Consider the following 15788-nt stretch of genomic DNA (forward strand, 5'->3'; position numbering starts at 1 on the left):
ATATACAACCACAATCAGGAGATTGATATGAGAGTGGATTAGTTGTTTTACATCACATTATTTTGTTGGGGGAAATAATTGAGTGGACATCATGAATAAAGTGGCTTTAATCACTAGTTAATATTCAGTACATTAGGGTTTGAACAGAACCGTCAGCATGTTAAAAGTTAATTCGCAAAAACATGTTTTTTATATTTTCATGTTTTTATTTTGTGCATTAAAGGGTTCATTTGCAAAAAAGAGAAGATTAATGAAATTAAAAATGACTCATTTTTGCAGATGAGCTCTTTATGTGCTTTTTAAAAATTGTACATTTTACCAAAATAGCTTAAAGATGCAGATACTCCACTTTATCAAATTTAATTATTCAAAACATTCATGAAAATGACAATTACAATTCACAGTTTAAGAACTTCTCAGGTTAAGAATTTAACAACTCCTAAAATATATAATCTAACAACAACACAGTTCATCAAAATGTAATACATATCAAATGAGTGAGGAATATTTTGCATCAAATCCAAGCAAAATAGAAAATAAAGTCTGGACGACAGTCTCATTCCTGTCCTACCCTCTCAAAAACAAAGGTATGCGAGCTGTCACTGGGGTGGTACCTTTTTAAAAGTTACAAATTTGTATCTAAAAGGTCCGCATTAACACTTCAAGGGTACATATCAGTACCTAAAAAGTACAAAAGTGTTCCTCTTAAAATTTTTATATCCTAATATACACTCTGAGTTACCAATGTGGACCCTTTAAGTACAAATGTGTACCTTTTGAAAGGGTACCACCCCAGTGACAGCTCACGTACCTTTATTTCTGAGACTGTGTACTGATTACTACATTATTAAAAGGTGAATGGCAGTGAGTGAGTTTTGACATGTACATCATGATGCTCTAAAACAATAGTCTCAAACTCAATTCCAGGAGGGCCTTCAGCTCTAACCCCATCCAAATCACAGTCTCTAGTAGTCTTGAACACCTTGATTAGTTGGATCAGCTGTGTTTGATTAGGGTTGTAGCAAAACTGTACAGAGCTGCGGCCCTCCAGGAATCCAGGTTGAGACCTGTACTCTAAAATCAACTCAAAATCTCAAACATATTTGTTATCCATATAATGGATGGAAGCTATAAACAAAAGACTGTGTTTTCTGTGAAAGTCTGAACTCTGACAACTAGTTATTTCAGACTGCAAGTGATATAAAAAAGAATGTAGAGCACAAATCATGTAGAGTACAACAGGTCATACTCGAAACTTTACACATCTAAAGTCATGTGATGCAAATTCATGGAGTAGGTTCAGCAAAGGTCAGTCAGAGCAGAGCTGTAGGTTGGTTCTGATGGGAAGACTAGTGTCCACCCAGCTGTTGGGGCTCTGAATCACACTTGACCACACATTGATCTCATCTTCTGTCGAGTCCATCCAGCAAACAGACTGACCGTAACTTAAGCCTGCAACACATGAACGCAAGGGGACAGATTTAGTATAGTTCCGCAAAGGCATGGACAAAAAATCTACTCTTGACACATAGTGATAAACTTCTGATGTACAATGCACCGATGGTTTAATTTCTGCAGCTGACTTTATTGCATAAGCATTTGTAGGAGTTTCCCTATCCATATCCAACAGAGAGCTTTTCAACTGAATCATGCAACGGCTGCTAATGACCTCAGTATTGTGACTAGTTACTGAATAGAGGTCATTTTCTATATCTTTAACCATAACGTACAAGTCAGTGGATCACAACCTATTTAGCTGTATTGTTTATTATTAAAATTATCAAGGTTGTAGTTGGGTTTGGGTATTGAGGAGGATTAGGAATAACATGCAGAATATGTGCTTTATTCATTCATTCATTTTCTTGTCGGCTTAGTCCCTTTATTAATCCGGGGTCACCACAGCGGAATGAACCGCCAACTTATCCAGCAAGCTTTTACGCAGCGGATGCCCTTCCAGCCATAACCCATCTCTGGGAAACATCCACACACACATTCACACACACACACTCATACACTACAGACAATTTAGCCTACCCAATTCACCAGTACCGCATGTCTTTGGACTGTGGGGGAAACCGGAGCACCCGGAGGAAACCCACGCGAAGGCAGGGAGAACATGCAAACTCCACACAGAAAACGCTAACTGAGCCGAGGTTCGAACCAGCGACCTTCTTGCTGTGAGGCGACAGCACTACCTACTGCGCCACTGCCTTGCCCCCATATGTGCTTTAATATTTATTTATTTTGTATTAATAAACAGCCAATATTATTTTAACAGCGAGGTAATAATTTGCTAGTTAATAGGAAGAATTGGTACTTAAATGAGTTACTGTTTTGTACCATACCGTAAAAGTGTCACTGTTTTGTTTTATTATACAGATTAATGTTATATCCAACCTGAAAAACTTGAAAGGTACTGCAAAGAGGAATGGACAAAAATTGCCAAAGACAGGTTTGCCAAGCTTGTGGCTTGTAGGTTTTTTATTTTTGTTTTAATAAACTTGCAACAATTTCAAAAACTCTTTTGAATTGTCATTATGGGGTATTGTGTAAAGAATATTGAGAAATAAATTACTTTAATCCATTTTGGAATAAGGCTGTAACATAAAAAATGTGGAAAAAGTGAAGCGCTATGAATACTTCCCTGGATGCACTGTATAGTAAAAAGATAGGTGAAAGCTATGGTTCAGATCCCGCAAAATGCATATTGAAATTGATTAGTGTACCCTTATAATCCAGTCAAAGGGGGCTGGTAGTCATCTAGTGGAAATGTTTGGTATTTAGCCTAAACAGCCAATATATATATATAATATATATTAATACTTAACTTTATATAATAAAAAAACATATACTTTTGACTTTCATCCAAGTTTAAACAGCTGCTAGAAATGTTTTAAACTGCATGTATTTTAATCTGGTGTTTTCAAGTACTTAGGTTTTGGATAAAAGTGCTGAAAATATAATAGCTTTGCTTTAAAAATAATATATCTTACTAAATATGTAATAACAATTAATTATAAAACTACTTTTTTTTTTTGCTTTTGCATAAAATGTTAAATGATATTAAACAAATATAAAAAGACACTTTTAGGATGTGAGTAAATTCCATTTAAGAGAGTAAATAGCAGAAATTCAGTGTTGGGCTTGGGGGGCAAACATGCCATCAAAACTTGTCCTTAGTATGGCATACTATAGAATAACATAACAAACAGCCTCTGATATAACGTGATGATTGTGCTTGAAATGTGCTTAAATGTGACACTGGTAAAGGTGTAATAACCCTGTTTGATGTGTTGTATAGTTCATTACGCTTCAATCTGCATCACCTGAGCCAGTGCTGAGGCGGACTCCACCCAGACAGCCGGAGGGATGTGGGTTCCAGACTGTTATCTCTGCACAGGCCTGAATGAGGTCACTGGACTGAAAGCCGTCATAAACCATGGTGTGATTGAACACTGGGCTGACAGAACCACGGACCACACGAGTCTGCTGACCGCTGACACCACTCTCATCTGGTAAAACCACACTGCACACACATACCATACTGATGCGCTCACAAAAAAAAAAAACAGCATACTTATCTATTACGAATATGCAGAATCCCACACCTTTTTACATATGTGTTAGGTGCGCCACGTTTTGTGGGAAGTAAACCGACAATCTCTCTCAACCAAATATGGAGTTCACCAGTCGCTGGATTTCCACGTCCTACAAACACAAAAAACACTAAACAAGACTGACATAAAGATGCCGCTAAGAATTTTCAAGGGTAAAGTCGTTTATATTTAATGTGGAACTACTGGACCACATGTTTTACATTCAATCCGTATAGATTTGATTATAGCCAAAAAAGTTTTTTGTTCTTTTGTGGCAAAACTCATTAAACAATACATCATAATAACAGGCAGGGCTTGACATGAACTTTTCTGATCACCAGCCTCTGTGGCTAGTAGTTTTCCAACATTACTAGCCACTCTGCATTTTCACTAGCCACAATTTTGTTGTTGGGACAATATATTTCATGCGTTATGCATTAATATAACTTTGACATACTAAAATGACTTGATTTAGATTTTGTGTTATGTCCACATGCCTCACGATTCTGGCAGGGAACATCATTTTGAATCCTACTCATGTGTTGAATCATGAATTTATACCATTAAAGTCTAACCATCGATTTAGAGTCCCAAGCTGTAATAAAGTGAAATTAGAACAGTCATTTGTACATCAGGCTGTCTTGGAGCTGAAGTCTGTGTAAAATTTGTATTATTTTTGTATTAGTCTTTGTCTCCTTGTAAGGAGTGTTAATCATGCTGTTACGCAAGAAAAATTTCAGATGCAAATCTGACAATAAAGTTTTGTATTGTATTCTATTGCCATATCTGGGACATTTTGTTTCTATTTCTTTTAGTCAACCACTTAAACCCATTCATTCACTCATTTTCTTGTCGGCTTAGTCCCTTTATTAATCCGGGTTTCGCAACAGCGGAATGAACTGCCAACTTATCCAGCACATTTTATGCAGCGGATGCCCTTCCAGCCACAATCCATCTCTAGGAAACATCCACACACACTTATTCACACACACACTCATACACTACGGACAATTTAGTCTACCCAATTCACCTGTACCGCATGTGTTTGGACTGTGGGGGAAACCGGAGCACCCGGAGGAAACCCACGTGAACGCAGGGAGAACATGCAAACTCCACACAGAAACGGCCACTGAGCCAAGGCTCGAACCAGCGACCCAGTGACCTTCTTGCTGTGAGGCGACAGCACTACCTACTGCGCCACTTCGTTGCCCACTTAAACCCGTTTTTAGCACTATTCACTTGTGAGGGGATTAATGAAAAGCATTGCTTGATTGGATTTTTAATTGATTAATTGTGCAGCTATACACTGAATACATTAATGCAGGCTAAACACATGACAGAAAACAGTTTATAGTTTAAAAGTTTATGGTTTTGGCGAGCTGAAATACCAACCAGGGGGCTAAATCTCACCTAAAATGGGTCTAGAACCACCCCTGATGTAAACCTGGCCTAAATGTGGATTATAAAAAGGTATAAATAATAAATATCTATTTAGACTCACCCTCTGAACCAGGAGGTACAAACTTAATTGAGAACAGAATGGTTCCTCTGCTGATGATGGCTTCCGGACTCAACTGAACCTACATAAAGAGAAAAAGTCTCACTATTTATTTATAAAAATTCTGCCATCAGTTTATCTGTGGAAAGTGCTCACTCTTGGCTGAAGGTTTTGCCAGGTCGGCTGGTTCTGGCTCCAGTCCCACTGACCCAGCCTGACCTCCAGCTCTCCCAGGAAGAGGTTTCTCCTCATTCTCTCCATGTGCCACACTGACATACTCAACACGCGAGCCGGGAGGTCCAGTCGCCGCACTTTGTACTGATATAGACATATATTTTATAGCTTAGTCGAGTAATACCATTACAAAGCAATTTGTTAATCATTAAATAAAAGAAAACTGACCGTCATGGTTTCATCGTAGACTGGATTTAATGTTTTCCTCCTCACTGCAGTCTTTTTCTTACTACGGGAAGTGTTGTCGGGGAGAAGGTAAACTTTAACATATCTGCACGCAAGAGAAAGAGACATTGAAATATCCACACTGCTTTAACCTTTAAAGGTCCCATAAAATTAAAGGCTTTTTAGATGTTAGTATCAGTATTGTTTGTTTTTAGGGACTACAAACTAAAGCTTGTAGTTTGTCACTTCCGCCTAAATCGGTCAACGGTTTTATTCACCTCATACTTCAGATCCTCATCAAATCACGACCAATCAAATTCTCTCTTGTCGGACATGTCCAGCCCCCTTCAAGACACCTCTCATTTGCTTTTCATTTGATGTGCTTGAGCTCATCCACTCTCACTGGCAGAGTAGTGATAAAACACAATGCTATTGGCTGTTTTTTATAAGGGGGAGGAGCTACACTTTTGACAAAGGGGAGGAGCTACTTTCCCACACTCTCTTCATGTTTCGGTTGAGATTACGTCAAGCATCATAATAAAATTAATTTCAAGTATCATATAAAAAGTCATATTTTAAAGCACTTCATGGGACCTTTTAAAATGCAAACCTCACTGTAATTCATTTTTAAAAAGTTTGACATCAACATTCCTAATCATGCACAAAAACATATTAAGCAGCGTGACTGTCTGATTTACTGTTTCATAAATAGTTAATGAATAACAATGAATGGGAGCTTGGTAGTTTAATACATACGGATCTGATCGATTTTTGCGTGCTGATGCAAGATCTTGGCAGCGTATTATGTGCACATAAAGCTCCTCCGTCCTGACATCATACTGCAGTGAGAACTGGATCCGTCCTGATACGACAACATCCCCAAAATCCCCCACACTGTACAGGCTCATCAGACTGCCATTCATCTGCACAAACACAAACTGAACAGTTAGAAAAATTACGTGTTTGATTTGCAGAATAAAAAAATCTTTAATAATGGAGTTTTTGTCTTGTTACTAGTCCAAACATCAAACTACTAAAAAACTAAGAAGAATTTTCCAGACAAGTAAAAATTATTGTATTGTTTTCAGGAAAATAAAGTTTCAATTTAGTAATTTTCTCCTTAAAACAAGCAAAACAATCTGCTTATGTGGTAAGAAATGTAGTCGGAAAAATAAGTGGCCATTATTTTGCTTGTTATAGGCAAAAAAAAATCAATTTATTTATTTGTTTCTGAAAACAAGACATTCATTTTTACTTGTCCAGAATTTGACTTGTTTTTATGGTGTATTTAATATTTTTCACATTTAAACATAAACAACAATCATCAAGAACAGTGATGAAATGGAAAAAATAAAATAAAATACAGAATACAAAGTACAAATTATAGTATAGGTATTGGTACTCAGATACATCATATCAAAAATATGAATGAATTAAATTAATAAATAATATAAAGGCGGCATAGTGGCTCAGTGGTTAGCACTGTTGACTCACAGCAAGATGGTCACTGGTTTGGGACCCGGCTGGGTCATTTGGCATTACTGTGTCTAGTTTGCATGTTCTCCCTGTGTTGGCGAGGGTTTCCGGGTTCTCCGGTTTCCCCCACAGTTCAAAAACATGCGCTATGAATGAATTGGGTAAACAAAATTGGCCGTAGTTTGTTAATGTAAGAGTTTATGGGTGTTTCCCAGTACTGGGTTGTGGTTGGAAGGGCATCTGCAGTATAAAACATATGCTGGAATAGTTGGTGGTTCATTACGCTGTGGCAACACCTGATAAATAAGGGACTGAGCCGATGGAGAATGAATGAATAAATAAATAAATAAACTAAGTGCAAAGCTAAATGAGGTACAGATGCCAGTGTATACAACAATCTCAATAATAAGATTAAAGAAGATAAAGGGTTACAAACTTTTATTATGTATTGTTATTATGACGGGTTGGCAGTGGTGACCAGTCTAGATCCAGCTGGAGAATTTTAACATAAGCAAGAAAGAGCTTCCAAATTTTAGCAAAACTTGTGTTATGTTTTTGAAGGGATGGTCTAATCTTCTGTAATCTTCAATAATTGAAATGCAGTAGGGGAGAGCGGGGACAAAAGTAAAGTAGGACAAAAGTAACAAAAAGGATTTTCTTGAAGTCCTGACAACATTTGCTTTCCAGGCTATAACGGCATGTTTAGCATGCAACCCTTGATGGAGCTGCCAAATATCAGAATTCGGTACCGTGTCCCACAGTTAGATCCGAATTTCTGTTTTTAAGTTTAGAAAGTAAATGTAGCGGTTCTTTTTTCCTTATTCCAAGTTGTGTTTCTCTTTTCATGTGTCACACTAATGATCAATCTACAAGTTATTTATTACCACATCCTTGAGTTTGCAATGTCTGAGTTTTCCAGTTTAAAAGTAAATCAGGTTTAAATGGCAAGAGTTCCTGTGGAGACGAAAGTAACACTGTTATTTATGTTCCACCGCTAATAGCCATGCATTATTTTTCACTTCCACATTAGAGTTTGCAGTGTTTTGACTCAAATGTTTTATACAATTTATTCAAATTGCTAATAATAATAATAAAAAAATAAAAAAATTTAGAAAATTGTCACATTTTGCATTGTTGGGTTGCTTTCCAATTTGATGGAAGTGAAATATGTTTGCAGTGAACATTAACAAGGTCATAATCAGACATATTTAAAATAAACAATATTAAGCCAGTAAATCTAGCAAATGTTGTTGTTACTTTTGACCCAGCCGTTATTGTTACTTTCATTCTTACTGATAGGGTCAAAAGTGGCAATGTGCAATTTGTTTAAAATGAAATTATTTTAAAGTTGTTTTATGTTTGTTCAAAATACCACCTGATGTTGATAGACCACACTTATGAGTAGGGCCAGACGGAATCTGCAGGCGTTTTTTTTTTTGCAATTTCTGCTGAGAATTTTGCTAAAAATCTGTGGATTTCTGCTGAATTATTTTGGAAGAATCATAAATATAACCTTAATATGTGAAATAAAAAAATAATATCTTTTTAACTTAAATGTTTAAAACGCAAAGCAAATTAGATTCACTTTAATTGGTAAATAAAGCAAGTCTCTCATATAATATTTCTACTAAAAGACAGAAAATATTATTTTACAAACTGCATTGTACATAAATCAGATGAACATTTTCATATTAGACAATAATATTACTTTAATTAATTTGAAAACTGAATAAATATAGATTTACACACATTTACTCAAGCAAAAAAACAGAATTAATAATGGGCTAAAAATCTGCAGATTTCTGTGCGCGCAGATTCCGTGTGGGCCTACTTATGAGTTAGTAACCACAGCAAAAAAATATTTCTGTCTGAAACATTATCTTATAAAAATAGGGTTTTTATGAAAATTGGTACTTTTGTCCCTGCTCCCCCCTAACATATTTCATCCACAATGCATGCACTTCTTTCACATCAATGCTTCTTGATTTAGGCTTTTGTATTGTAGATACTTGGACTTCAAACAAGACAAAACCTTTAAGTACGATTTTTTTGCAGTGTATAAATGTGTCTTACCATATGATGGGAAGTCAAACTGGTAACCGAGCCAAATCTAGTATAGTTTATTTCAGTGCTTCCTGAGTCAATGTCTCCCTCTGAGTCAATCTATAGAAACACAGATGTAGTGCACATAATGTTTTCAAGGATGTGTGTGTTGTTTGTACAACTGTCCTTGTTGAACAGACCTGAAGAGTTGGTGATGTGCTTGGCAAAATTCTTCTTTCTTTGTTTTCTGACTCTTCAACACTGTCTGAGGAATGAGAGAAATGTGAACAGTTTTGATGCACTTCTAGTATATATTTATCAATCATTATTTGGCTGTCGGTGTAGTGTAGTGTATTAGTTTACCTTCAAAGCCACTGCCTAATATTTCATTCCTCTGTTCAAAGCAAGAATATTATGTGAAACATCTCACAGGCTGTAGCATACATTTCATTAATATAGACAATATGATCTGCAATTGAAATTAACCTTTGTGACGTTTCTTGTCCTGGATTGTGGTATAGTGATGGCATTAGAAATGAGACTAAAAGGGAAACCACAATATAAGACAGAGATTCATATTTAACCTAATTATTGACTTCTAGTGATTTTTGTACAAAAAAAAATTCTTAGTTGTGGTTTCACAAATTTTATACTAATAACAGTTCAACAACAACAAAAGTTACATTTAATAAACTATATCTGAATTTCTGTTCAACCTAAAAATATTTAGAGCAGAAAATTTGTGCTATAACAATAATAATAATATCTAAAATCGCAATATTTGGTTTGTTTAAGACCATTTTTTATCTGATAATCCATGTTTCTGAGTGTCAGATCCTTGTAATGCCATGCAAGGTATTATTATTATTATGATTAATATTAAATAATTGCAATCTTTGGCTTGTTTAAGAATTTATTATATTAAAAAAGCCATGTATTTAAATGTCAGATCCTTGTAATGCCATATAAGATATTATTATTATTATTATTCAAAATAATAATAATAAAATAATATAAAAAATAATAATAATAACAATTGCAATCTTTGGCTTGTTTAGGATCATTTTTGATACAATAAGCCTTGTTTCTGAGTGTCAGATCCTTGTAATGCCATGTAAACCCATACCATATACAGTATCCATGTAAATAAACATTGTCTGCTTGACAAACACTAAACATATATATTTACTTTTTGTTTTGTATAATAGTACACAGACTGTTAAAATAAACACAGAAATCCAAAATTAAGCAATAAAGATTACAAACAAAAATTGCACCAACCTTTCCCCATCTTCTTGTCCGCTTTCCTTCTGTTCCTGATGCTTATCGTCCTCTCTTTCATTCATATTTCCCTGCAAATCTCTCTCTGCATTCCTGTCTTCCTCTTGCTGCTCATGTACATGAGAAGAGTTATTACCTTTATCAAATATTGCCGTCAGAGGTAAATCTACATAAATAAAAGAAAATAAAAACAGTACTGTTTGTGGTGACACATGCCAATATATAAACATTATAGCTACAGAAAAGCATTATAGATCATGTGACCTTTTCCTCGCCTCTTACGGCGTAAAGAAGCATGAACAACATCAGCTCCTCCTTTCTCGTATCTCTTAGAACGTTCTTCGTGAAACCAGGCACCAGAGAGTGAGCGCAGATGCACCGGGTCTGACACCGTCTGCTGAAGCTTTCTGAAAACACAAATATTTCACCTTTTCTTGCTCATTAAACTTACTGTGATGTGAAAAAGTTAGGACACCCTATTGAACTTTATTTCCTTATCAGGACTTAACCCTCATGTGCTGTTGGGATGTTTTCATCCACTCTGGAGTAATTTTGAGGCTTAATTTGACCACAACTTTCTGTGTGTTTCAGCAAATGGTGACAAATCCCAATTTTTTGACACTCATTTTTAGGAAAATGCTTTGGAATTTTTCAAAAACTCAACAATAAACTGGGCAAATTTGCATTTATTAATTGCAAAGCCATGACACCATATATTCATGCATTCTTAATTGTTGGTGGTTTCTCCTGTGCCTTCAAAATGAAATGACACAGGAAAAAACTATTGAACGCATGAAGAAAGGAAGGTGTAAAAAGGCAGTGAAAGCCCAGACAGCAGCTGAAATCTCTCAGTAGTTCTTCAGCAACCCTCTGCACTTCGTCATTGTAAATTAATATTCGCTGCTTCAGTCAAACATCTACATTATCAGGAAGATTAAGATGAATCCAGGGTGGACATTTCAGCAAGACAATGACCCAAAACAGCCAAGGAAACTCTCAAATGCTTTCAGTAAAAAAAAAAATCAAGCTGTAGAATGGCCCAGACAATCACCTGACTCGAATCCAATATAAATACAAAATAAAGACCAGATTTGTAAGAATGGGTTTTAACCACAGCGGTTCAAACTGCAGTCCTGCCGAGTGACTAAAAGGTTATCAGCATGATGGTAAAAAACTGTACATTTCTAGTTAAACCATTCTTCTGCAATCTCATACCAAAAACAGAAAGAAGGGCAGTATTTATAGCTATAAATGTGGGAGAGCGTTGATATTATGTGATTGTATTGTAATGCAATATGGAGCAATTAAGTGTTGATGTTTAATGAAAAGTAATTCACAAATACTTGAAAATGAAATGATTTATTGACAATAATTATCTATGGTTACAACTGAATTAATTACAAAATAACTATAAAATGATCAAATATAAAATGATAAAAAAAATGATATAAATTGTACCCAGCCTAAATGTACAACTAAAGTTACCAGAGGTAGAAGGAGAGTCAGAGAAGATAGACTCCAGAGGAGGAGAGAAGCAGACCAGGAAAAGAGACAGAGTAGAGTTTTACACCTATTTTGTATCTTTCTTGACCATGTGACTAAAGCCCAAATGCTGAGACATTCAAACTGACCAGTCAACATGTGACCACATTGTAAAACCCCCAAACCATACCAGCCCCTGATCTTATCAGTATCTGCCTTTAGAGTCAGTATGGACCTTCTTGAGTCAAAAAGACATGTTTTGTCATGTAAACAAATACATATGATTATTTAGCCTCTTACAGATTTAATAGATGAGACCCACAGAACCATCACGATTTTTACACTCTGTTGAAGATGTGAAAACAACTCACATCTGAGTAATGCATGTGACTTCACTCTCCATATGAGAGGCGAAAAAAGCCTTTTATAAAAAGTATTAAGTATGTTTCAGTAGTTCAGGACTTTCTCATTCAGTCATTCCACTGTTATTACACAGAACTCATTCATTCATTCATTTTCTTGTCGGCTTAGTCCCTTTATTAATCCGGGGTCGCCACAGCAGAATGAACCGCCAATTTATCCAGCAAGTTTTTACGCAGCGGATGCCCTTCCAGCCGCAACCCATCTCTGGAAAACATCCACACACACATTCACACACACTCATACACTACGGACAATTTAGCCTACCCAATTCACCTGTACCGCATGTCTTTGGACTGTGGGGGAAACCGGAGCACCCGGAGGAAACCCACGCGAAGGCAGGGAGAACATGCAAACTCCACACAGAAACACCAACTGAGCCAAGGTTCGAACCAGTGACGACCTTGCTGTGAGGCGACAGCACTACCTACTGCGCCACTGCCTCGCCCACACAGAACTAATTTTTCAAATTTCTTTTTTTTTTTTTTTTAATTTTTGCATTGTTTGAGTTTTTAGCAAAATCTGGTTCAATTACATGCCAACAGCTCCTTTAGAAATAGTATTCCCTGGAAAAAACATGACCTGTTCAATACTTATTCCCCCTGCTGTATATATTGTTGTTCACCTGAAGCTTAATTTTCCTGCAAAAAGATTGTTTTTTTACACATATTATTCTGATATGGAAAATTTGTAATTGAATAGGGTGTCCTAACTTTTTCACACAACTGAATATTTTGCAAATTAGTCCAGTAATGTGCACATACTGACCGGACTCTACCTTCCTCTCGGCTGCGGAGTTCAGCATCTCTCAGCAAAACATTGAGGATTACCGTTTGCTCCACCTCCGTCAGGTGACACAGATCTAGTACAGGTTCCTTTTCCATTACAGACACACCTGACGCCGAACACACCGGGTTATTAGGATAATGATGTAGATGTGGTTCATGAGAAACCACACCTAAGAGAGCTGCTGATAGAAATATATGGGAACTACAAGAGTTTTGGTATTGTGATAAAACACACATAAAGGATTAATGGTAACACTTTACAATGAGTTTACATTTGTGAATATACAGTGGAAGTTAGAATCATTAGCCCCACTGGATATTTTTTCCCCAATTTCTAAACATAATAGTTTAAATAACTCATTTCTAATAACAGATTTCTTTTATCTTTGCCATGATGACAGTACATAATATTTTACTCGACATTTTTATAAGTGCAGTTTAAAAATATTGCTTAAGGGGGCTAATAATATTGACATTAAATGTTTTTTTTTTTTAATTAAAACCTGCTTTTATTCTAGCTGAAATAAAACAAATAAGACTTTCTCCAAGAGAAAAATATTATAGGAAGATTTCTTTATATTTAAAATTTCTTGCTGTGTTAACCATCATTTGGAAAATACTTGACAGAAAGTTCACAGGAGGGCTAATAATTTACTAAACTATAACTTTACGTTTCAGAAAATAAATTCCAATTTCAAGAAATTATAACCAGTATTTTGAGCTCTAACCTGCATGAATGTTTATTATGGTCCTGCATTAATGTTCATTCATGTTCTCCAGATGTTCATTCATGTTCTTACTGCTGCAAGAACACGGTTATATAAAAGAGACTAATGTTTTCTGTTAATTTATCCACCCTCAATCCTTCCAAGATGATTTTTTTTGGTATTTATTTAAAAAAAACTGTTTTATTGTTATTGTTTTTGACTCAAAGATCTGGTAATTGTTGACCATTTCAATGTGGAAATGTAATTGGTCCTTGAACATTTCCTGCTTGTCACCATACTATTTCATAACTGTAACAAGAGGCAATTCAACCCTATTTTCACGTTAAATTAGCTATCATAACATTATTTATCAATATCTTGACCTTTTTGGATTATCGTAAGCTATGGAAATTAAAAATATAAAAGAGGAAATACATCAGGATATATACATCATTGTTATTGTTTACATTCCTCAAAATGGTCTATACATTCATTCACAGCCAATGTAAATTTTTAGGGGAATTCTCCTTGTCAGAAACTTTATAATCAGTGACTTCAATACTTGTTTTCCCCATACTATATATATATATATATATATATATATATATATATATATATATATATATATATATATATATATATATATATATATATACATACATACATATACATATATATATATGTGTGTGTGTGTGTATATATTTTTTATTATATGTGTATATATATATATATATATATATATATATATATATATATATATATATATATATATATATATATATTACCACAAATTACAATTTTCTACGAAAACTGTCGAAAACTTTGACGATGGTAAGCCAAAGTTAATTTGTTTTCCTCACCACTAAAATCACATGCATTTAATGTACTCATTCAAATGTATGCAAAGCTGTACAATAGATTTCATTAATTTTTTTGTATTTCCTATTATTTGTTCCAAGCTTTATCTTAGTGTCCAAATGAAACTAACAATAGTTGATTTCATTATAAATGTTTACGAGCAGCAGTAAACTTAATTTCAGGTGAACTGACAGACGGAGCGATGCTTGAATCGCGCATGCGCACAACAAACCGGGCCAAACGACAAAAGTAAACATAATTGCTTACCAATTCGCAAAGAAAGTGTTTATCTGCTTCCACAAAATTACATTAACATAAACTAATGCAACGTAACTCCAGTTAATCAAGTTACTGAAGACTCTCGGTGAGTACATTTTATAAAAACTCGAGGAGAAATGAACAGATGGAGTCGCACCTGTCAACTCTCATTCGCATCAAAATCAGAAGTGAAAAAGTACCATAAGACGCGAACAATTCTGCTTTGAACGACAGTATGTTATGTTTTTACCTCATCTAATGTCTTCTGCATAGTTTATTCCGGTGTTTGTTTCTTTCCCAAGTTTAGTTGTCGTCAGTTTGTGAACAGACACTCATTTGTGTCTGATTTGGCAGGACTGGCACTTTCACACCCGCCCTCGTTTGGGCACAGAGCAAAATGCGAACCGGATTCCCACCGAGCACGCGCTTATTTTACTAATTACTCTCTCTCTCTCACACACACTCAAAGTTCTGACATTATGAGTTTTACTGTTACATCTCGTATTTTTGACATTCCCCTCTCTGAATTGTGACCTTGTATTGTAATTGTTTATTATATATATTTATTGAAAATGATATTTAATCAATTTCTCTGTGATTTTGGTGGATTTAAACAAAACAATTTTATTAAACAGTTATATCTATTAAAATAAGAGTTTGGCAACCTATTATATTTAGGAATAGGAAGATAACACATGTGAATTCAAACAAGTTATTGAAAAAAAAAGCTCTTGACTAAAGCCAAATTACAAAATTTCAACCAATGGTTTGTTATTTCTGTGTTTCTCTTGATTTATCCGGTGTATTAAAACTTTATTTCATATTTTCCCCAACGTATTAATTTAGGCATACTCATTTTCAGTTTTTTTTAAGATTAGATCCAGTTTTTGCTTTGATACTGACTAATCTAATGTCTATGCACAAATATATTATTGAACAACATTATATATATATATATATATATATATATATATATATATAT

General features: G+C 35.0%; 1 protein-coding gene across 17 annotated transcripts; it reads right to left on the bottom strand.

Annotated features, from left to right (window-relative positions):
- Window positions 1-89: 89 nt before the first annotated feature.
- Window positions 90-15212, bottom strand: sytl1 (synaptotagmin-like 1). Of its 17 annotated transcripts, none has more exons than XM_009294424.5 (15): window positions 15057-15212; window positions 12964-13090; window positions 10558-10696; window positions 10294-10400; window positions 9499-9553; window positions 9376-9406; window positions 9213-9277; window positions 9043-9132; window positions 6250-6416; window positions 5497-5599; window positions 5251-5412; window positions 5098-5176; window positions 3609-3708; window positions 3327-3526; window positions 90-1452 (listed from the first exon to the last, which is right to left on the bottom strand). In XM_009294424.5, the coding sequence occupies exons 2-15, from the start codon at window positions 13077-13079 to the stop codon at window positions 1310-1312; spliced, it is 1557 nt and encodes a 518-aa protein (XP_009292699.1). In that variant the 5' UTR covers window positions 13080-13090; window positions 15057-15212; the 3' UTR covers window positions 90-1309. The 17 variants fall into 17 exon arrangements, with proteins under 17 accessions (XP_009292699.1, XP_073787293.1, XP_009292701.1 ...); XM_073931192.1 differs by having other exon boundaries at window positions 10294-10459; XM_009294426.4 differs by having other exon boundaries at window positions 10558-10700.
- Between the last annotated feature and the right edge of the window lie 576 nt (window positions 15213-15788).

The sequence above is a fragment of the Danio rerio genome, chromosome 19, assembly GCF_049306965.1.
Source record: "Danio rerio strain Tuebingen ecotype United States chromosome 19, GRCz12tu, whole genome shotgun sequence".
NCBI classification, from domain to species: Eukaryota; Metazoa; Chordata; class Actinopteri; order Cypriniformes; family Danionidae; genus Danio; species Danio rerio.

What these genes read in the sequence shown, in the direction of transcription:
- sytl1 (XM_073931187.1), bottom strand. Translation starts at nt 13,079, where the DNA reads ATGGAAAAGGAACCTGTACTAGATCTGTGTCACCTGACGGAGGTGGAG. An exon ending in CCGTAAGAGGCGAGGAAAAG is followed by an intron (nt 10,460 to 10,557) that starts GTCACATGATCT and finishes TTATTTATGTAG; the next exon opens with ATTTACCTCTGACGGCAATA. An exon ending in TGTACCTCCTGGTTCAGAGG is followed by an intron (nt 3,709 to 5,097) that starts GTGAGTCTAAAT and finishes TTGTGTTTGTAG; the next exon opens with GACGTGGAAATCCAGCGACT.